The following is a 23,184-nucleotide window of genomic DNA, read 5'->3' on the forward strand; positions in this document are numbered from 1 at the left end:
GAGGATAGGATGGTGTCAGGTACTGGGGTCTCCTTGGCGTCTTCGTACATCCGTGATAACGCATCCGGCTTAGTGTTCTTTGATCCCGGCCGGTACGTAATATGGAAGTTGAATCTTGAAAAGAATAGTGCCCATCTCGCCTGTCGCGGGCGTAGACGCTTGGCAGTTCTCAGATACTCTAAGTTCTTATGGTCAGTAAATATTAAGATGGGGTGCACCGCACCTTCCAGCAGGTACCTCCATTCCTCTAACGCCGTTTTGATCGCTAGTAGCTCACGGTCACCGATATCATAGTTCCTCTCCGCTGGGGTCAGTTTCCGTGAGAAGAACGCTACCGGGTGGAGCAGTTCCTTGGTGCCTTTTCGTTGGGAGAGGATGGAGCCTACCGCATTCTCCGATGCATCTACCTCCAAGATGTAGGGCAGAGCGGCGTCTGGGTGACCCAAAATGGGTGCCGAAGTGAACAGCTTCTTTAAGGCATCGAAAGCTTCCTGCGCTTCTGGTGTCCATCTGAATCGGGTCCCCAGCTTGGTTAGCTGAGTAATGGGGGAGACCAGACCCGAGAAGTTCTTGATGAACTTCCGGTAAAAATTTGCAAAGCCGATGAATCGCTGGACGCCTTTCCTGTCTGTGGGTTCAGGCCAATCCAGTATTGCAGCGACCTTCTGGGGATCCATCGCGACCCCCGCGGTGGAGATAATCAGGCCCAAGAAGGCAATGCTGGATTGTTCAAAACAACATTTTTCTGCCTTGGCGTACAACCCATGCTGCCGCAGCCGCCCCAATACTCTTGCTACATGTATTCTGTGTTCCCCCAGAGACGGGGAAAAAATCAGAATGTCGTCTAAATAAACGATCACAAAGACATCCAGAAAATCCCTAAAAATATCATTTACAAAATGTTGAAACGTGGCCGGAGCATTACACAACCCGAACGGCATGACCAGATATTCAAAATGACCGAAGCGGGTGCGGAAGGCCGTCTTCCACTCGTCCCCCTCCCTTATGCGAATCAAGTTGTACGCCCCCCTCAGATCCAGCTTGGTAAAAACTACTGCTGACTTTAAACTTTGGAACAGTTCAGGTACTAACGGTAGTGGGTAACGGTTTTTTATCGTGACCCTGTTCAATTCCCTGTAATCGATACATGGCCTTAAGGTTTTGTCCTTCTTTTCAACAAAGAAGATTCCCGCCCCCGCCGGTGAAGTGGAGTGGCGGATGAACCCCTTCTGGAGGCTGTCCTCGATATATTCCTTTAGGGCCCCCAATTCGGGCTCTGAAAGGGGGAAGATTCGCCCAAAAGGAATTTCTGAGCCGGGTAACAGGTCAATGGGGCAGTCATAAGGGCGGTGGGGGGGTAGAGTATCGGCTCCCCGTTTGCTGAACACATCTAGAAACCCATGGTAGGCCGCAGGGATTACTTGTTTTAATTCAGCTTCCACCTCAGAGCACAGGAGGATTTGGGGGGTCCCCGGGCCCGAAGTGCGGCAGTATATCCGACAGTATGGGGAAGGGAACGTGATTACTCCGGTTTCCCAGTCAATCTGGGGGTTATGGGCCCGTAACCATGGGAGCCCCAGAATGACTGGGAAGAGGGGTGAAGCTATAGCATCCAGGCGGAGGAGTTCCTGGTGCTGGCCGGCAATGACAGTGGTGATGGAGGGGGTTTCCTGGTTCACTACCCCCGATTTTATTCGGGAACCGTCGGCCAAATAAATATTGAACCCCTTTTGTTTCAATTGAAGGGGAATACCCTGCTGGTGAGCAAAATTAATATCCACGAAGCAGCTGCATGCCCCAGAGTCAATTATGGCCGATACTTCCACGGTCCTTTCTGGAAGCTGAAAGGAAAGGGGCACCACTAAGTATTGGGATGGACCAACATTGCCAAGGGATAAGGAAGAAGAGGTGCACTTACTCAGTTTCTGCGGGCAGGAACGCGCCATATGACCAGCTTCTCCACAATAGAGGCACAGGTTCTGGGATCGTCTGCGCAGATGTTCCTCTGGGGATAGTTTAGGCCGTGCCAGGCCGAGCTGCATGGGTTCGGGGTTGTCTCCAGGTGGCCGGTTTTGGATGACTGGCCTAGGTGTTTGACTGGGACCCTGAAATGATCCCCAGGGATTTCCATGACCCTGGCCGGACCTCTCAAACCTGCGTTCCCGCAGTCTACGGTCAATTTTAATGGTCAGTGCTATTAGGTCCTCTAAAGTCTCAGGTACCTCCACCCGGGCGAGCTCGTCTTTCAGGCCGTCTGATAGGCCAACACGGAACTGATGCAGGAGTGCGAACTCGTTCCAGCGAGTATCCCCCATCCACCGCCTAAATTCAGATGCGTACTCCTCCGCCGCTCGGCGGCCTTGCCGGAGTGTGTACAGAGTAGCTTCAGCAGAAGCTGCCCGCTGCGGGTCATCATAAAGGATGGCCATAGCATCAAAAAAACTGTCAACCGAACCAAGGTGAGGGTCATTTTTTCCCCGTAATCGATGGGCCCAGTCTTGGGGTTCACCCTGCAGGAGGGATATGACGAACCCCACCTTCACGGATTCAGTCACGAAGGTTCGGGGTTGTAGCTCAAAATAGAGGAGGCAGGACTCGCGGAATGCTCTGAACCGTGTGCGGTCCCCGTGGAAACGTTCTGGTAAGGGTACTCGGGGGTCGGCCGCCGGGAGTGGTGCGAGTGCCCCAGACACCAGCACAGGGGCTGCTGGAGGTGTGGGGACCGCGGCCTGTGGGGCAGGAACGGATATAGTGCAGGCCTGGAATTGAGTTTCAATCTGCTGACATCTATCCTGCAGGGCCGATACGGCCTGTGTCAAATTGGATAGGTGCCTGCAGATCTCCTCCAGCGGCGAGGAACCTCCTCTAGACTCAGTCATGGCCTTCTGGTACTGTAAGGGACCGCCCGGCGGTACTACTAGCACTCCACTGAATAGGCGTCCCCAGCGCACGGAGTCTAAGTCCCAGGGTGCTTGTTCACCAGGGCCCCTGATGGTGGGGATGGACTTGGAGCTCCCTGAGACCAGGTCGTGACTACCGGGTGCGTCCGTCAGTGGTAGTAGTATGCGCAAGGGGCTCCCACGGGGAAGAGTCTGATGTGAGGAGGTCAGAAGACCCCACTGCACGGGATGGATGGATGGATGAGCAGGGTCAGATGGGCCGGGTCGGTAACAGAGAGGGCGGCAAGGTACAAGGCAGCGGGCATAGAATGGTCGGGTCACACGCCAGGTCAGCAACAGCAGGTCAAATCCAATAGGGGGCATTCAGGAGAGAGGTCAGGCAAAGCAAGGGTCAGAACAGGCGAAAACAGCAAGGTCAGGTTCAATCCGGGTCAATAACTTACAGGGTACAGGTTCACAGGATTCAGAATGCAGGAAAGACCAGAAGGCACTGAATGACAGCTCAGGGTCGTTTAAATATCCCGCCCTGCGCTGCCATTGGTGCCCAGCGGGCGGCCGCGGCTTCTACTGCGCATGCGCGAACTCGAACGCCGCGGCCGGCCCGGAACCAGTGCTCGAGTCCCTGCGCCGGGCGGCATACTGCGCCTGCGCCGGGACCAACGCGGCGGGGATCGAGGGGATCCCTGACAGGTAGGGTCAGCATAATAGCCAGGCAACTAGCAACGTTCAGAACAAATTAAGCAATGGCAGCATCTATGTTTATCTTGAGATGCACAGTGGCTTAGCATCTGGTTCCCAGTTCACATCCCTGTCAGGACACTATCTAAATGGAGTTTGCGTGTTCTCCCTGTTCTTGCATGGTTTTCCTCCAGGTACTCCTGTTTCCTCCCACACTCCAAAGACATGCTGGTAGATTAATTGGATCCTGTCTAAATTAGTCCTGGTGGGTATATATACACCTGTGAAATAGTGACCTAGGATATTAAAGTTCATTGTTCATTGGGGGCAAGAAATGATGTGAATGTACAGTAAGTAAAGCACTTCATAAATTGTAGGTGCTATATACATACATATAGTAATTAATAGGAAAGTATACCATTAACTTGCACTTTAATGAATATTTGCACATTGTGCTGGTTGTGTAAAGTACTTGAAGTTTTCTGTTGTGTCTTTAGGAACTCGTGTCACGTTATGTATCCCTTATACCCTTCCTACCGGACAATGTGTCATTCACAGGAATTTGTAATTTATGGAGCACGTCAGATGTGAGTACACGTGGCATGCATGAATAACCCTTTGCTGTACTTGGTGTCTACTAACCTGGAACAAGCATTTAAAAATATCAAAGACACTTGAGATATATATATATATATATATATATATATATATGTATATGTGTCTGATTTTTGGGTCAGACATGAAAGAAGAATGAGGATATCAACTATGGTGCCTTGCACCTCTAAAATCCATCAGTAATAACAGCTCCCATATTTTTATCTGAACAGGTTCCTCTTAAAGGTTACCTGTTGATAGACTATAAATATTCAAATATTTACATTACAAAAGCAGTAAATGAGCTTTAAAACAAAAGCTCACTGACCTCTCTAGCTGAAGGCACTGTGGAGAAATTAATCCTCAAAGTTCACAGCAGAAGCACTGAAGTCATTCTCTCAGCAGCTCAGTGCCCCCTGCCCTCTTTCCCCCAGGGTTCCTACTTAGTGTTTACATTAGAGATCAGAAGTCTGCCAAGTCACTGATGTGGCGGAGGAGGGAGCAAGATGAGCTGAGCTGGCTTTGAGAAAGACTTAAGTGCTGTAAGTGTGAAATGTGAGGATGAATTGCTCCAAAGGCCCTGTAACTGCAGAGGTCAGTGAGAGCTTGTTTTATAGTCCATTTCCTGCTCGTTAACAATATGTAACTTAATTGTCCTCATTTAACAATACATTCAAATCCATCTAAGAATAAACTGTACTTAGATTTTTACCTTACTGAAGGGAGTCACAGGGTGTGTTTTCTATAAATTCCTAAAACAACACAGACTTATGTAGCCTTTCCTCTTTTTTTTCTCTTAATCAGCAATTCCTTGACCTCCTGGCGGGAGATGAAGAAGAACATGCAGTTCTACTGTGTAATTATTTTCTGGCGATGGGAAAGAAGGCGTGGCTTATCATCGGAAATGCCATCCCAGAGGTCTGCCCTGTAACACTGAAGTCGGCAGTGTATTACTGTTGTTTGATAGATTACAGTGCCTTGAAAAAGTATTCATACCCCTTGAAACTTTCCACATTTTGTCATGTTACAACCAAAAACTTAAATGTATTTTATTTTGATTTATTTGATAGACCAACACAAAGTGGCACATAATTGTGAAGTGGAAGGAAAATTATCCATGTTTTTCACAATTTTTTACAAATAAATATATGAAAAGTGTGGCGTGCATTTGTATTCAGCCTCTATTACTCTGATACTCCTAACTAAAATCTAGTGGCACCAGTTGCCTTTAGAAGTTGCCTAATTAGTATATATAGTCCACCTGTGTGTAATTTAATCTCAGTTTTAATACAGCTGTTCTTTGAAGCCCTCAGAGGTTTGTTGGAGAAAAAAAGGCATCATGAAGGCCAAGGAATACACCAGACAGGTCAGCGATAAAGTAGTGGAGAAGTTTAAAGCACGGTTAGGTTATAAAATAATATCCCAAGCTTTGAACATCTCACGGAGCACTGTTCAATCCATCATCCGAAAATGGAAAGAGTATGCCACAACTGCAAACCTACCAAGACTTTGCCGTCCACCTAAACGGACAAGCCAGGCAAGGAGAGCATTAATCAGAGAAGCACCCAAGAGGCCCATGGTAACTGTGGAGGAGCTGCAGAAATCCACAGCTCAGGCGGGAGAATCTGTCCACAGGACAACTATTAGTTGTGCACTCCACAAATCTGGCCTTTATGGAAGAATAGCAAGAAGAAAGCCATTGCTGAAAGAACGCATTAGGAAGTCCCGTTTGCAGTTTGCGAGAAGCCATGTGGGGGACACGGCAAACGTGGAAGAAGGTGCTCTGGTCAGATGATACCAAAATTGAACTTTTTGGCGTTAAAGCAAAATGCTATGTGTGGCGGAAAACTAACACTGCGCATCACCCTGCACACACAATCCCCACCGTGAAACATGGTGGCGGCAGCATCATGTTGTAGGGATGCTTTTCTTCAGCTAGAACAAGGAAGCTGGTCAGAGATGATGGGAAGATGGATGGAGCCAAATACAGGGCAATCTTAGAAGAAAACCTGTTAGAGTCTGCAAAAGACTTGACATTTTGGAGGTTCACCTTCCAGCAGGACAATGACCCTGAAAATACAGCCAGAGCTACAAAGGAATGGTTTAGATCAAAGCATATTCATGTGTTAGAATGGTCCAGTCAAAGTCCAGACCTAAATCCAATTGAGAATCTGTGGCAAGACTTGAAAATTGCTGTTCACAGACACTCTCCATCCAATCTGACAGAGCTTGAGCTATTTTGCAAAGAAGAATGGGCAAAAATTTCACTCTAGATGTGCAAAGCTGGTAGAGACATCCCCACAAAGACTTGCACCTGTAATTGCAGCAAAAGGTGCTTCTACAAAGTATTGACTCAGGGGAGCTGAATACAAATGCACTCCACACTTTTCACATATTTATTTGTAAATAATTTTGAAAAACCATTTCTCATTTTCCTTCCACGTCACAATTCTGTGCCACTTTGTGTCGGTCTATCACATAAAATCCCAATAAAAGACATTTACGTTTTGGTTGTAACATGACAAAATGTGGAAAAATTCAAGGGGTGTGAATTCTTTTTTTCAAGGCACTGTAAAAGCAAAAATTACTTTTCTTGCTTAAACCTCTAGTAATATATTAACAGACAATATTCACATTAACTGTAAGAGTAGTGGATTGTCTTCCTGGCTGATCTTCACTCAGCACAAAACACTCCACTTCTTCTAGATGCAGAACCTGTAATGAGATTTACACTTTGATTTCCAGTGTTTGAATTCATTTGCAAGCATTACATCTGGGCATGTCCTCTGCTCAGGTGATGCATGCTGCTGAAATTAGTGCTGTCCACAAAGCACATTATTAACGGGTTTCAGGGGCTTTGGAGATGAGTCATTGGCTGTTTTGCAAGACTGCATTTAGAAACACGATACAGATCTATAGTACTTCTTACGACTTATTAATGACTTCTGTTTTTTTGTCTGGCTGTAACCTTTTGTGTTTATCTAGTATGTTAAATATCTCATGGTAGCTTTGCACATTTCCTATGAGGCTTTGTTCACAAAGACAAAAAGTGCACCTCTGTGGATTCTTGCAGCAGATGTACTGCAGATATATTCAACTGGGATTTCAGGTGTTCTGATCAGCTGCAGTTTCTCAGCCTGTACAACTAAAAGGCAGGCTGACAGGAGTCATGGCTCTTTACTGCTATAAGCATCTACAGTACATGTATGTATCTGAACATCCAGTGGTTACCTGCAGTTAGGGAAAAATGTTTGCCCCAGAGGCAGATAGGTTGCATGCAGAGACTAACATCTGTCCCTAACTGCAGTTAACCGCTGGATGCTACTATTCATACAGCGGTTAAAATAAGTATTGAACACATCACCATTTTTTTCACTAAATATATTTCTAAAGGTGCTATTAACATGAAATTTTTACCACACGTTGGTAATAACCCATACAGTCCAAACAAACCAAAACAAATACGTTCAGAAATTAAGTTGTGTGATAAAATGGAATGACACAGGGAAAAAGTATTGAACACGCTAACTGAAATGTATTTTAATACTTTGTACAAAATCCTTTGTTGGTAATGACAGCTTCAAGATGCCTCCTGCATGGAGAAACTAGTCGCATGCATTGCTCAGGTGTGATTTTGGCCCATTCTTCCACACAGTCTTCAAATCTTAAAGGTTTCGTGGGCCTAGTCTATGATCTTTAGTCCTTTCCATAGATTTTCTATTGGATTCAAGTCAGGTGATTGGCTGGGCCATACTAGCAGCTTTATTTTCCTTCTTTGAAACCAATTATGCGTTTCCTTGGCTTTGTGTTTGGGATCATTGTTTTGCTGAAATGTCCACCCTCGTTTCGTCTTCATCATCCTGGTATATGGCAGCAGATTTTTATCAAGAATGTCTTGGTACATTTTTCCATTCATCCTTCCTTCAGTGATATGGAGTTTGCCAGTACCATATGCTAAAATACAGCCCCACACCATGGTGGTTCCCACCTCCAAATTTCTTTGTTGGTATGGTGTTTTGGGGTGATGTGCAATGCCATTTGACCTCCAAACATGGTGTGTATTATGGCATCCAAAGAGTTTGATTTTGGTCTCATCTGACCAGACTATATTCTCCTAGTATTCCACAGGCTTGTCTACATGTTGTGCAGCAAACGTTAAACAAGCTTCAACATGCTTTTTCTTCAGCAGTGGAGTCTTGTGTGGTGAGCATGCATACAGGTCATGGTGGTTGAGTGCATTACTTATTATTTTCTTTGAAACAATTGTACCTGCTAACTCCAGGTCTTTCTGAAGTTCTCCACAAGTTTTTCTTGGCTCTTGGACAAATATTCTTTCACTCCTATGTCAGAAATTTTGTGAGGAGCACCTGGTCTTGGCCAGTTTATGGTGAAATTCTGTTCTTTCCACTTCCAGATTATGGCCCCAACAGTGCTTATTGGAACATTCGGAAGTTTAGAAATTCTTCTATGACCAATGCCATCAGTATGTTTTGCAACAATAAGGTTACAAGGGTCTTGAGAACGCTCTTTGCTTTTACCCATCATGAGATTGTTTTGTGTGACATCTTGGTAATAAGACTTTTTATAGGCCATCAGTTGAGACTGAACCGACTAATATTAATTTTCCTTGATAAAGGGCAGGATTGCTTCCTAATTACTGATTGATTTCAGCTGGTATCTTGGCTTTCCATGCCTTTTTCACCTCCCTTTCTTCATGTGTTCAATACTTTTTCCCTGTGTCATTACATTTTATTACACATAACTTAATTTCTTTACCTTTTTGTTTTGGGGTTTTTTTGCATGTATGGATTGCATGGGTTGTTACCAAGGTGTGGTGAAAATTTCATATCTATAGCACCTTTAGAAATATGTTTACCTAGATAAATTGTGACGTGTTCAATGCTTATTTTACCCGCTGTATGTACAGGCTGAGCAGCCACTGCTGATGTGGCTGGGGTTCCAGGTAGTCCAAAGTATCTGCAGCATACTTGCCACAAGAATCCGCAGGAGGACCCTTTTTGCCTGTGCTAATGAGGCCTTAGAGGTAAACCTGAACTTATCCATGTGTCTAAAGAGTTCCTCTTTCCTTTAAAGGGTCCCACTACTTATGTACTAACACTGGAACAGAACCAATACATCATATGGAATCCAAGCAATGGTTGCTTCTATGGTCAGTATGACACATTCTGTCCACTGCAAAGTGTCGGCTGCCTGGTCAGTGCAGACAATGTAAGTATATGCAGTTAAACATTCTGTTCTGTTGCTTGTAAAGGGATTTAGATTGTAAGCTTTTCTGACTGGGACTCTTCTCTATGCATAGGACGGTATGTTCAATTGATTTCTTTTTTTGCTTTTTTTTTTTTTTATACCCTTTTTTAGTATTTACCCTTTATAAATAAAAGTAATTTGAAAGAAGATCTGTCCGTGTTGTCTAGAAACTAAATTGCCTCACTCTGAAAGAGCATGTTTGGGCATGGCCATGATGGTGGTCTGAGAGGACGTACTTTTCAGAGCTCTGCTGGACAACGATCCTTCTTTTATCCTATCCTATCCTGGACTTATTGGCTCCTGAGTGGTGGGCTCTGAGCCTCGGATGCCTTATAAGTCTTCTGGGCGCCCAAAAGGGGGTAAGGAACTTCAGTTCCCCCCATCTGCAGCAGTCACGGCCAGTCTGAACCCTCTAGTGGTGGCTCGCAGGTACGCTTCACCAACATGGCATCCCAGACTGACCATTGGGATGCCGTTGTCCCTTCGCCGCTGGGCATTCCTGAGGTGATGGCGGCTATTTCCACCTGCCAGGCAGTACTGACCTCCAAGATTGCGGCGGTTCAGATGGATGTCGGGTTGATTCGTCAAGACTTTGACAAGATCTTCTCCCGTCTTGCCAATGCTGAGCAGGAGATTAGCCATGTGGAGGATGTAGTGTGGGAGCACACCACCTCTCTCCGTTCCCTACAAACAAAAATCAGGGCCCTGGAGTACAGGACGGAGGATGCAGAGAACCGCAGCAGACGTAACAATCTATGGACCATGGGGCTCCCAGAGGGTAAGAATCCCTCTGTATTTGTGGAAGAGCTGTTCCGATCCTTGCTGCCTATGGCCCAGCTCTCCCCATAGTTCACTGTAGAGCGGACACACCGTATACCACCTAGGCCTGGCCCGGAGGGTTCCCCGCCACGCACATTCATCTTCCGGTTGCTGAATAATAGTGATGTGGATGAACTCCTCCGGGTTGCCTGAGCATCTGGTGATCTGTTCTACCACAACACTAAATTTCTGCTATTCCCAGATTATACTGTGGAAACCCAGAAGCTGCGTTTGTCATTTGATTTGGTCAAGGCTGCTATGCGGGCCAAGGGCATCAAATATAGTGTGCTTTTTATTACTAAACTGCATGTGATTGATGGAAAGACTGTACGCTTCTTCACTGCTTATAAAGATGCTGGCTGGAATAACTGCCTCTACAGAGATGAACGTCCTCCCTGTCAGCTTGATTTGCCTGAGCCTCCTGTTTACAGAGTGTGTTTGCCAACTGTGAGGCGCTATCACCCCACTGTCAAGCCTAGGAACTCCTGATCTTGTTGCCTATGATTATCTCTGTCACTCGACTGCACTTTTTCTTACCATCAGGGGGCGTTGTCTTTGTGAACAGTTACATATACTTCACCTGTTGCATTTGTGCCTTCCTGTGGAGACCTTAAGTTTGTGCCCCTGGCATGGTCTAGGAGACTGTGACTCACGTTGCCTTAGACATTCCAGCATCTTCATAGAGCAGTGAAGTTTGATACTCTGCTTTGGTTGGTGTCCGGACTTATGCCCACATCTTCCACTTAGTTTGGCTCCTTCAGAGCATGTTATTGGATCCAAGCATCTTCAAGAGTTCTGGGTGATGCGGGGTGGGGGGTTGGTCGTTGCTGACCTTTTTTGGGACTGTATGATTTTAACAATGTGTTTTAAGAAAGGCTACCTTTCAGGGCTATAGCGCACCAATTCTGTGTGATTGGTATGATATTTGGGCCGGGAAGTTCTACCCCCCACTCTACTGTGGGACCTATAACTGGATCCTCTGTGCCTTTTAATACTTTTCATTCATATACCACCCCCACGATATGGCTAAGTTAACTCTGTCTCATGGAATGTCCATAGTCTTAATTCAGCCATGAAGAGATCTCTGGTATCTTCCTACGTCTGCAGACTTCACCCCCATGTCTGTATCCTGCCAGAGAGTCACCTCATGGGTTCTCGTATACTGAGCCTTAGAAAGGCCTGGGTGGGTGCCCATTACCATGCTACATGCCAACTATGCAAGGGGGATTAGCGTTTTGATACACAGGTCCTTACCATTTAAGCTCATGGAGGTAAAGATTGATCCAGGGGGACAGGTATGTACTCCATGCTTTAATTGCAGATATTGAATTTGTGATAGCTGGTCTTTATTTACCTCCACCTGCTGATGTTTCTCTCCTATATACGCTTATGTAATTGATAGCTCAATATGGTGTTGTTAATGTATTGATTGCTGGTGTTTTTAATTTTTGGTGCCCTCACGGGACCTTGATAGATTCCCGTCTTCTACTGCCTGGACCCCGGGCCTTCCCAATGGGCCTCTACTTTTTGCTTTGATCAATGTTTGACAGAACTTCCATCCTTCAGACCATGAATATACCTGTCATTCTACCACTCATCGATCTCTACCTGGTTTAGATCTGGTATTTGCCTCCTCCTCAGTTCTGCGGCTGGTGCTCTCTGCTGAGATCCTGGCCAAGGGCATCTCAGATCATGCCCCGATCATTATCTCCCTACGTTTGACTGCAGATGGAGGCTGGGGACGGAGCATTAAACAAAAGATCTAGTTTGTCCAATACCTCCACACCATAAACCTCTCGCTGTATGTAGTTTTTTTCTTTCTTTTGAGGCATTTGCTGTCCTCTAAGAGCCAGTGGAGGGACTCGGCACCAAAGAATTTGACAAGCTGGATGTTGGACACTTATTTTGTTGCAGTGATTTTATTTGATTTTTGAGTGATGTTACACGGATAATTTTCTATTTTGGACATTGTACTTTGTTTTGGGATTTGTAGTTTTTAGTTTAGCACTTGGGTTTATGGTGTGGAGTTATTGGACATACTAGATCTTTTGTGTAATGATTTGCATTTTCAAGGGTGGAAGTATTTTTCTCTAGTATTTGAAAGGATATTTGGGTTAGTTTAGTGGTAGGCGATACCGTACTTATATTTATAACGGGGACTGTGAAGGCTATCTAGATATTGGCTCATGGACCCAGTGGTCCAGGAATCTATACCTGAAGACCTTTGTGAATACTGGCTGAATACCGAACGTTCCACTGGCCCTCTGACAGTGTGGGATGCATTTTAAGACTTGGGTTAGAGGTGAATATACCTCTCGTATAGCCAATGTAAAGAGATCTTCTGTGCAGTCTCTGGAACAATTGGAGGTTAAGGCGCAGCAGCGGGAGGCAGACTATGTTGAACATCCTGACCGTGACCACTATCTATCTTGGCAACAAGCCTTGAGGGAGATATTGTTACTCAAAGTTGATTTGACTAAAAAACCCCTTCTTGCTACAGCTCAGAGGGTGTTTGAGTATGGGGATAAGAATGGTAGGCCCTGTTGGGTTCCCTTATGGAACTGCATCGGGCCTATGCTTACCTTTCACTCCCTACTAGGGTTATGCTTCATGGTTGGACTGCAACTAGGAAACGCTTTCTACAACCCAATCCATGGTCCCTATATTGTCCATTGTGGGGCAGTCCATCTTTATCCCATTTGTAACAGTTGCCAGACCCTCAGGTGTGGACTCGTTACAGTGTTAGGACACCTAGAGACATCATGCCTATTGGTACTTTGCTATCTTTCAGGGAACTTTCTACCAAACACAGATTGCCTAGTTGGATGTACTTTAGATACTACCAATTGCACCATGTGGCGCGAGCACAGTTTCTTACTCTCCCTAGACTGGAGACTGATCCAACAGAAGATCTTCTTGCGCAGGAGTCCCTTTCTAAACCCCTTTCCTCCTTCTATTTGGCTCTCCTCAGTGTGGATTCTCCCAACATGGATAAGCCGTGGATAAGTAGCAGGAGGATATTCCCACTGTGGATAGGGAGTCCTGGGAGGAGTGTTTTGAGGAAAGCTCCAAGTTGGTTTTCTCCTCCAGGTATAAACTGATACAGACAAATTTTTGCACAGAGACTGTACAGAATCTACCCACGGAGATCTGCTGCCTCTCCCTGCTGTCATACATGTGAAGGCACTTATTTCCATATCTGTTCTGGGCCTGTCCTAGAGTGGGGCAATTCTGAACGAAGGTGTTCACCTGTATCAACCTGAATCAATGTCCATCTACAGCTGTCCCTCTCGTTTCCCCTGAGCTTGCATTATTGGGTATACAGGACAATGAGCAAAGGCCTCGCTGTACTAAATTGCTCCTTTCTTACCTATTGTACGATCTAAAAAAGGAGATACTGCATAATTGGACCTCCCTCACCCACCCCCCTCGGTAGCTTTGTGGGAAGCTTCCATTAATGCAGTGTTACCTATGTACAAATTAATCTATATTAATAAGGGTTGTCCTGGAAAATATAAGGTTTTGGCAGCCATGGATGGCACAATAAACAGGTTATCTTGTTCTTGTTTTGTTTAAATTGGTTGCATTGACCTTGACAGTGTACTTTAATACCTTCTCTGGGAGTTTTTTTTTTGTTTTTTGTTTTTTTTTCTTCCCTCCCTCTTTATATGAATCCTGCCCTTCTACACTTGAATGGTTGCACTGCCTTGAAATGTATCTCCTGTTACTTGTGCTTAGATACTGTTTCTGCTATGTATTGCCTTGTACTGTTTTTGTACGTATCACTGATCCTGGATGTTAAAAAAAAAAAAAAATTGAGCATTTGTAAGAATTGGGAATTGGGTTAGAGGTCTGCTGTTATGTTGATTTGTTGATCAGATTTTTGGTGTGCTTTTTATTTAGATCTGGTTTAATATACAGCAATATGATGTTCCGATGAGCATAAGTTTTGATACGGGCCGATCCAACCAGTGGAAAGCTTTCTTCTCAAGAAGTTATCCAAATCCAGGATTGGCCAGTGTGCAGGTACTTACAGAGCCGGAACTTCAGTGCTCTGTGCTTAGACATTTCTTAGTCATTAGCCTTCTCTTCTCCAGCTCTTTGAGTTTGAGTTTATAACACCTTAAAATTGCTAAGCTGGTAATAATACTGCAGTGTGGAGCAGGTTAACAAATAGCACCACCATTGAGTCCTTATATATTGCCTTTAATTCTGCCCGATAACAAGTGATATTATGGTCCAAAGATTTTCAGATCTCAGACCAAGATATTGGCTCAGTTCACCCTACATTATTGCCCCTCAAAGACCAGACCTTTTTCTGACACTTTTTGTTTAGAAGTAAACGTTTTTTGGGGGGTTTTTTGCTCGAAAATAAGTTAGAACCCACAAACATTTACATTTTTGGAAGAGACACTATAAAATAAATTGGTGAATTAATGAATTTTAATGCATACAAACACAATATTATACCCATATCTGGCAACTAGGTTGTCACAGAGGTGCAGAGCTGTTGTGCTGTGTGATCAGGGCTCAGGAGCGGATCAGTCAGCTGCAGGAGAAGTAGCTGCTGTGAGACTTTGGTTTACAACTCATTTTGGAGTGGTTGGAGCCATCATATACAGGGAGATTGGCTTGGGAGGATTACCTGTCTTTTCCTTGGGTGTCCAGAGGATGATCTAATCGTCCATTTCCCTGGATGTCACCAATAACATCTCATAAAAGAGCAGATTGACCACTCCTAGCAGGGGGTCACATATCTCCTGGTAAGCCTTGCATGCAAGTGGTTGGTGTCACATTTGATATCTTTGGAAGGCTTCTGATCTCATCACAGCATTTGGGGACTGTTCTGCTTTGATCTCACCATATGATATTTCACTTATGAACATTTTGAGATTATTTATTATTTTTCACAATTTTATCATGATTTCTGTTTGAAATGTTTTAAGTGCTGCACTTTATTTGAACACTGTTTTGAGGTGCCTGGTATCAGCTGCTACATATTGGTGTCTATTTCTCTTAGCGCAGATTTTGGGTTATATTTAGTTTTGTATTTATTTATTTTTATTTTTACACTGTTTCTTTAATTTTTTTTTTTTTTTTTTTGCTTTTTCACTTTTATTACTGTCAGAAGGAATGTAAACATCCCTTGTAACAGCAATAGGCAGTGACAGGTACTCTTTATAGAGAGATAGGGGGTCTATGAGACCCTCAATCTCTCCTCTGCCCTAAGAGCATCTGATCACACCAAGATTGGTGTGCTCAGATGCTTTCCCTGTTTAAAAATGGCGCTGTTTAATTCCAGGAAACTGGAAGTGAAGAAAATGCTGATTTTTCGGATGATTTTTACAAATCGCTGGCTGCCAGCTTAAAAAAATTATACCGGGATGATGCCTACAGCTGCAATCATCATACCAGTACAACCACTCAACGCCAAATGACGTACAGTTGTGCTCAAAATAATAGCAGTCAGACATCACTAACCTGATCAATCACTGTTTTTGGTAGGAATGATATTTCTACATGGCAAATAATTTACTAGCAGGTGTAGTAGAGTAATAGAAATCCAACAGACCCAACAGTCATGACATGCATGCTGCTGATTCTGTGTAATTGAATCACTAATTGAAAGGGACATGTTCAAAATAATAGCAATGTGGAGTTCTATTAGTGAGGTCATTCGTTCTTTGAAAAACAGGTGGCAATTATTGCCCTTATTTAAGGAAGGAAGGCAGCAAATGTTGTATATGCTGGTTACAGTGCATTTCTCTCTGAAATTCTGAGGAAAATGGGTCGTTCCAGACATTGTTCAGAAGAACAGCGTACCTTGATTAAAAAGTTGATTGGAGAGGGGAAAACATAAAGAAGTGCAGAAAATGATAGGCTGCTCAGTTAAAATGATCGCAAATGCTTTAAAATTGCAACCAAAACCTGAAAGACGTGGAAGAAAGCGAAAAACTACCATTTGAATGGATAGAAGAATAGCCAAAATGGCAAGGACTCAGCCAACAATCAGCTCCAGGAAGATCAAAGAAGGTGTAAAGTTCCCTGTGAGTACTGTTACAATTAGAAGACACCTATGTGAAGCCAAGCTATCTGCAAGAAGCCCCCGCAAAGTCCCACTGTTGGAAAAAAGACGTGCTGAAGAGGTTACAAATTGCCAAAGAGCATATTGACTGGCCTAAAGAGAAATGGCGCAACATTTTGTGGACTGATGAAAGTAAGATTGTTCTTTTTGGGTCTAGTGGCCGGAGACCGTTTGTCAGACGACCCCCAAACACTGAATTCAAGCCACAGTACACTGTGAAGACAGTGAAGCATGGTTGCGCAAGCATCATGATATGGGGATGTTTCTCATACTACGGTGTTGGGCCTATGTATCGCATACCAGGGATCAGTTTGAATACATCAGAATACTTGAAGAGGTCATGCTGCCTTATGCTGAAGAGGAAATGCCCTTGAAATGGGTGTTCCAACAAGACAACGACCCCAAACACACCAGTAAACGTGCAACATCTTGGTTCCAGACCAACAAGATTGACGTTATGGAGTGGCCAGCCCAATCCCCGGATCTTAATCCAAAAGAAAACTTGTGGGGTGAAATAAAAAATGCAGTTTCTGAGGCAAAACCAAGAAATAGAGAAGAACTGTGGAATGTAGTCCAATCATCCTGGGCTGGAATACCTGTTCACAGGTGCCAGAAGTTGGTTGACTCCATGCAACACAGATGTACAGCAGTTCTCAGAAACAGTGCTTATACAACTAAATATTCATTAAGTGATTCAAAGGAAAGCAAAATCTTCAAACATTTTTCAGTTTATATAGTGAATGTTTGAGTTTGTAAAGAAGAATACAAACACTGCTATTTTTTTGAACAGTCTAATATTCACTTTTCTTCAATTTGTTTAGAGGAACAACACAAATTTGATATATTTTTCTTCATGTTTTGATTTGGAATAGAATGTGTAGTGTTCCCAATGCATTTGTGTGTATGGAAATAAAAGCTATTAGAAGGATTTTGAGCTTTATTCACTTTTTTCAACACACTGCTATTTTATGAACACAACTGTACATGTATGTGATTTGGCACTAAGTGGGTAAAATGCTATCTCTGATGCCTAATAACGGTCCCTGTATGCAAATTAAAAAACACGTACTAATCCATGGAGTCCAGTGTTGTTCTCCTTGATGCCAAAAGTCCTTCTCCGTTGCTGTGCTCCTATGCTGCCATCTTAGTTCATGAGCTTGTGCAGACATGCCGTTGGTCTTCCTGGTCTAGGGAATCTCAGAGAGACCTTTTGGCTAATCAATAAATGCACAAATTCCTCCTGCATGTGCATGTCACTGCAACTGTGTCAGTCTATGGGTAATGATAAAGACCTATGGCAGCTTGCACATGATAAACTACGGGCGTGCGAATGCACAAGATATCATGGTAATACCCTGAAATACTGTCATCCCAGGCAGCAGATGGTTGATCATGTCATCCTCACCTAGGTGAGGATTCAGGAAGTGTGTCCATGCCAAAAAGATTAAAAGGTATTTAATGGCAAAAAAATTCCAGTTGTGTAAGGTGGAGGAGGCAGATTGGAGAAAGTAACATTTGTGGGTAAAGTTCTGCTTTAAGCTATTACAGAGGAGTACAGAAAAGTCTCTTCTATCGAACAAAAGTAATAGCAGGCACCTTGTTGAGTCGACTTTTAGGCAGGACAAAGTTGAAAATGTAAAATGCCCAAACGGTTTAACCGCCTCCCACCCATATAAGGTAATGACAGGAGGGCGGCGGTTCTCTCGTTCTGGGAGGACTTCGTATGACGTCCTGCCACTCTAACTGTGCGCCCTGGCGATCGGCAGTGTGCTGTGTCTTGGGACACAGCGGATCACCGATCACTGTAAAGAGCTGATGATGCCGGCTCTGTCATGTGATCAGCTGTGTCCAATCACAGCTGATCACATGTAAATCGGAAGTTTCGGTTATCAGCAGTCCTCTCCTCCCACTGATAGCTCATAAGGAGAGGAGAGCTGGTAATCGGCATTACACAGAGCGGACATCTACACTGATCATCAGGGCACTAATAACACTGTTCATCAAATTTTTTATTTTTTGCCAGTTTTGGAAACAAAAGGATTCATTTCCTAATGAATTTCACATTCTGAGTTCAAATATAACAATGAAATTTGTTAATTGGCTCTAGTTTTTCTGTAAACGGAAAGTTTTCTACTATAGGTGTAATGACTACATAATGCACAATAATTATATAGATAGATGTCTTTCCACAAATATAAAGCAAGTGATATTGACTACATAACAAAGCCTAAATGGCATAATATATTGCATAGGATTACCAAGAAAAATTATAGCCATAAGCTAAGTTGAATCATTTTAATACTTAGGATTCTCACTAGTTTTGTCTTCAGTTTGTGTCGGTTTTGCTTCTCTTGGCTTTTCTCTTGTATTCGAGGAAAGGGCTATCTCTTACAACTGCACGTGATTACACGCTTCAGGTTCTTCCTCACTTGACTCAACCACGAAGGATTCTGGTGCATTAGGAATTGTTAGCCCCTCTCCATGAGGAACTGGACGTATTGCCGATGGAATATTTGGATAGTGCACAGATAACTTTTTCTTCTTATTTAGCCCTTTTGTTGGAGGCACCATACAAAAGTAACAATTACTAACATGATCTGTTGGCTCTCTCCAAATCATTGGCACAGCGAAAGGCATAGATGCCTTTTTTCCATTCAACCATTGCTCCAGTGCCGTCCCACAAGAATTGCAGCATATATGTGGTGCCCAGCTCTTGTCCTGGTCTCCTATCTTGCAGCCAAAATACAAGTTGTAGGCTTTCTTAATCATTCCTGTTATCCTCCTTTTTTGTGAGATAAAAGTTATTTCACCGCAGATATAGCAGAAATTATCTGCTTTATTCACACAAGTTCGAGGCATTACTGAGTAGCCTATATAAGCAGAAAACGAAATGTAAAGACGCTGTCGAACTACAATCAGCTACAGATACTGCAGCTTTTATGCAGTGAAGTGATGCAATTAAAGGCTAATATTGCATCATCTCAGTATACATGCAATTTTCTATTGGTCACCAGTATCAATTGCGCAATATGCAGCTGAAGTTGCATCATAATTTTGAATGGCTTACGTCATTAGATGGGTGAATATATCATGGAAACTAGAGCCAATCAACATTTTTTTTTAGGGTCATCTTCGTTTTCAGCACCCCAAAATTATGTCAGATTAGCTAATTTTATGCCCAAAACTTTTTACCTGTTGAACAGTGTAATCAGTGCCCTGGTGATCAGTGTAGCCCCATCAGTGTCACCTGTCAGTGCCCATCAATGCCTCATATCAGTGCCTACCAGTACACAGCAATGACACATATCAGAGCTGCCTTTCAGTGCCAGTCAGTGCCACCTATTAGTGCCAGTCAGTGCCCATCAGTTCCGCCTGTCAGTGCCATATATGAATGCTGCCTTTCAGTGCCCATCAATGATGCCTGCCAATGCCCACAAGTGATTTTTGTCCATGCCCACAAGTGATGCCAATCAGTGCCGCCTATCTGTGCCCATTATTGTAGCTTCATTAGTGCATATCAGTGAAGGAGAAAAATTACTTAGTTTCTGTTAGAAAATTTTGTAGCTGAGAAAAAAACTTTTTTTTTTTTAATTTTTGGCCTTTTTTAGTTTATTTAGCCAAAAAAAACCCAGTGGTGAATAAATAAATACCACCAAAAGAAAGTGGTCTAAAAAAAAAAAAAAAAATGAAAAAAATTTTGTTTGGGTGTTGCATGACTGCACAATTGTCATTCAAAGTGCGACAGCACTGAAAGCTGAAAATTGGCCTGGGCAGGAAGGGGGTAAAAGTGCCTGGTAGGCAATTGGTTAAAGTAGTCTTTTCAGAGTGAGAAATGGTTTTGTTAAAATGTAATAAAATACTGTATTTCTATATGTTTATCTCCTAGCCTGAAGAACTAATATATCAGCGCACAGATAAGGCTGCTGCATCCGAACTTCAAGACAGGTAGAGGAAATGTATGCTGAGACCATGGTAAACTGTAAGATAGCAGACACTTAGGACAGCTCACGTGATATTTGCAAATGCAAACACTGCTCTGGAGAGCATGGCCACTCTGAAGCCATAAATAAATTCGATGTTTTGGTTAAGCACCTCTGTTTCGGTTTGCTTTGTATACAAGATATTCAGTACTACGTAATGAAGCAATGTAACAAAGTTCTTTTTTACAGCAGAAAGAAACTTGTTTCTTAGCCACCCAAACTCTACAAACATAATTGCTCCAAAGGAATAAAAGCATTAGGGATCCTTTCCCAGCCTGTAATGTAGAGCTGCATTGGCCAAAACGTATCAGCATTGTCCCTTGGTCTGCTCACTGGATTTTGAGTGGATACATCAGAAGCTGCATAGAGTTGATAGCAGATATTCTCGTAAAAGCTGGAAACCGATTCTGTGTAGTTTCAGCTTAATACTTCTAGACAAGTAGTGGTCACCCGTTTGGAGATATTCGTGTGATATTCCTATGTCCAAACAAGTGTACACCTCAGGGATGTCTGTTTCAACAGCTCAGGTTCCTGTACACCGCTAAAGCATAAATTCAGAGAGCGCTCGAGCCTGATAACAATTCTTCACAATATTTGTTAAAAGACGATCTGGGACATCCAAACAAACCCAGCAGAATGCTAATGCATTTCAGCCAAAGCCTTAGTCATACCCATTGTTGAGGATTCAACACTCATCCAAGTGGCTTCCTATGTTCACCAAACCTTCACAGACAATATTTATGAACTAAGATATTACTAACATCAGTGCTCCGAAAACAGATATTTCAGCTTTGGGCGGGGGCCAGTGAGTAGAATCTCCTACCTGCTTATTATTTATGTAGTTAACTCCAGCATTTTGTATATCTTAGGTCTGCCTGCCTGAAGCACACAGTACAAAGGAATTTACTCTTCAAAGTTTAGTTTCCATTTCAGTGCACATTATGGATAGGCATGACACATCAGGGTTGGTTGGGGTGTAAAACTGGAAACTCTAAAGAGGAAATCTCACCACTAATGTCCCCATATAAATTCACCGACCACTTTATTAGGTACACCTGTTCAATTGCTTGGTAACACAAATTGCTAATCGGCCAATTACATGTCGGCAACTCAATGCATTTAGGTATCCAGACGTGGTGAGGACAACTTGCTGTAGTTCAAACCAAGCATCAGAATGGAGAAGAAAGGGGATTTAAGTGACTTTGACTGTGGCATGGTTGTTGGTGCCAGACGGGCTGGTCTGAGTATTGCAAAAACTGCTGGCCTACCTGGATTTTCACGCACAACCATCTCTAGGTAAATCGAGACTCATCAGACCAGGCAATGTTTTTCCATTCTTCTATTGTCCTATTTTGATGAGCCTGTGCGAATTGTAGCCTCCGTTTACCTGTTCTTAGCTGACAGGAGTGGCACCCCGTGTGGTCTTCTGCTGCTGTAGCCCATCTGCTTCAAGGTTTAACGTGTTGTGCATTCAGAGATGGTATTCTGCATACCTTGGTTGTAACGAGTGGTTGTTTGAGTTACTTTTGCCTATCATCTCGAACCAGTCTGCCCATTCTCCTCTGACATCAACAAGGCATTTTCGTCCATACAACTGCCACTCACTGGATATTTTATTTTTCGGACCATTCTCTGTAAACTCTAGAGATGGTTGTGTGAAAATCCCAGTAGATCAGCAATTTTTGAAATACTCAGACCAGCCCGTCTGGCACCAACATCCATGCCACGTTCACTTAAATCCCCATTCTGATGCTCGGTTTGAACTTCAACAAGTCATCTTCACCACGTTTAGATGCCTAAATGCATTGAGTTGCTACCATCTGATTGGCTGATTAGAAATTTGTATTACCAAGCAATTGAACAGGTGTACCTAATAGGTGGTAAGTGAGTGTATGTGTGTGTATATAGGATATATACAGCCAATGGATGATCAGTTCACCATTCCTCACACAGAATCAGATGTATTAAAAGTGTTAAACAGTACTTAGTAGTAGAATACACAGGCCATGTACTTTAGTGGTAACGGTGATTTTCTAACCTTTCTTTTTGCAAGGATTGAGAAACTGCTAAAAGAGAAGATTATGGAATGGAGGCCGAGACATCCCACTCGCTGGAACAGATACTGCACATCTACTCTGAGACACTTCCTGCCATTACTAGAACAGAACTATGGCAAAGATGTGGAGGAGGACCACAGGGCAGAACTGCAGAGACAACTAGGAGATTACAGGGTGAGCTTTATTGGCCGAACAAAAGTGTGTGTGTGTGTGTTTGTGTGTGTGTGTGTGTCCCCACTTTATTAGGTACACCTTGCTAGTGCCAAGAAAATCTCCCCCACACCATTACACCACCACCAGCCTGAACCATTGGTACAAGGCAGGATGGATCCATGTTGTTTATGCTAAATTCTGACCCTACTATCTGAATGTCACAGCTGAAATCGAATGCCCATTCTTATCTGACCTCTGTCATCAACAAGGCATTTTCGTCCACACAACTGCCGCTCACTGGATATTTTCTTTTTCTGACCATTCTCTGTAAATCCTAGAGATGGTTGTACGTAAAAATCCCAATAGATCAGTAGTTTTTGAAATACTCAGACCAGCCTGTCTGGCACCAACAACCATGCCACGTTCAAAGTCACCTAAATCCCCTTTCTACCCCATTCTGATGCTCGGTTTGAACTTCAGCAAGACATCTTCACCACGTCTAGATGCATTGAGTTGCTGCCCTGTGATTGGCTGATTAGCAGTTTGTGTTACCAAGCAATTGAACAGGTGTACCTAATAAAGTGGCGGGTGAGTGTATACATATACATACACACAATCAATGGAGGCTGCTTTCTTATGGATTGAATATT

The 23,184-nt window shown here is 43.5% G+C and overlaps 1 protein-coding gene across 1 annotated transcript in view; it reads left to right on the forward strand.

Moving 5' to 3' along the window:
* CC2D2A (coiled-coil and C2 domain containing 2A) overlaps nucleotides 1–23,184 on the forward strand; it is a 153,288-nt gene that overhangs the window by 125,264 nt on the left and 4,840 nt on the right. Inside the window, exons 30-35 of the mRNA XM_089677430.1 lie at nucleotides 4,076–4,165; nucleotides 4,977–5,090; nucleotides 9,267–9,401; nucleotides 14,163–14,285; nucleotides 20,231–20,289; nucleotides 22,378–22,555. Coding sequence (XP_089533556.1) covers nucleotides 4,076–4,165; nucleotides 4,977–5,090; nucleotides 9,267–9,401; nucleotides 14,163–14,285; nucleotides 20,231–20,289; nucleotides 22,378–22,555 — 699 coding nt within the window. The remainder of the gene's footprint in view (nucleotides 1–4,075; nucleotides 4,166–4,976; nucleotides 5,091–9,266; nucleotides 9,402–14,162; nucleotides 14,286–20,230; nucleotides 20,290–22,377; nucleotides 22,556–23,184) is intronic.

Source organism: Staurois parvus, unplaced genomic scaffold (genome assembly GCF_062004578.1).
Source record: "Staurois parvus isolate SC_StPar_1 unplaced genomic scaffold, SC_StPar_1.0 ptg000186l, whole genome shotgun sequence".
Classification (NCBI taxonomy): Eukaryota; Metazoa; Chordata; class Amphibia; order Anura; family Ranidae; genus Staurois; species Staurois parvus.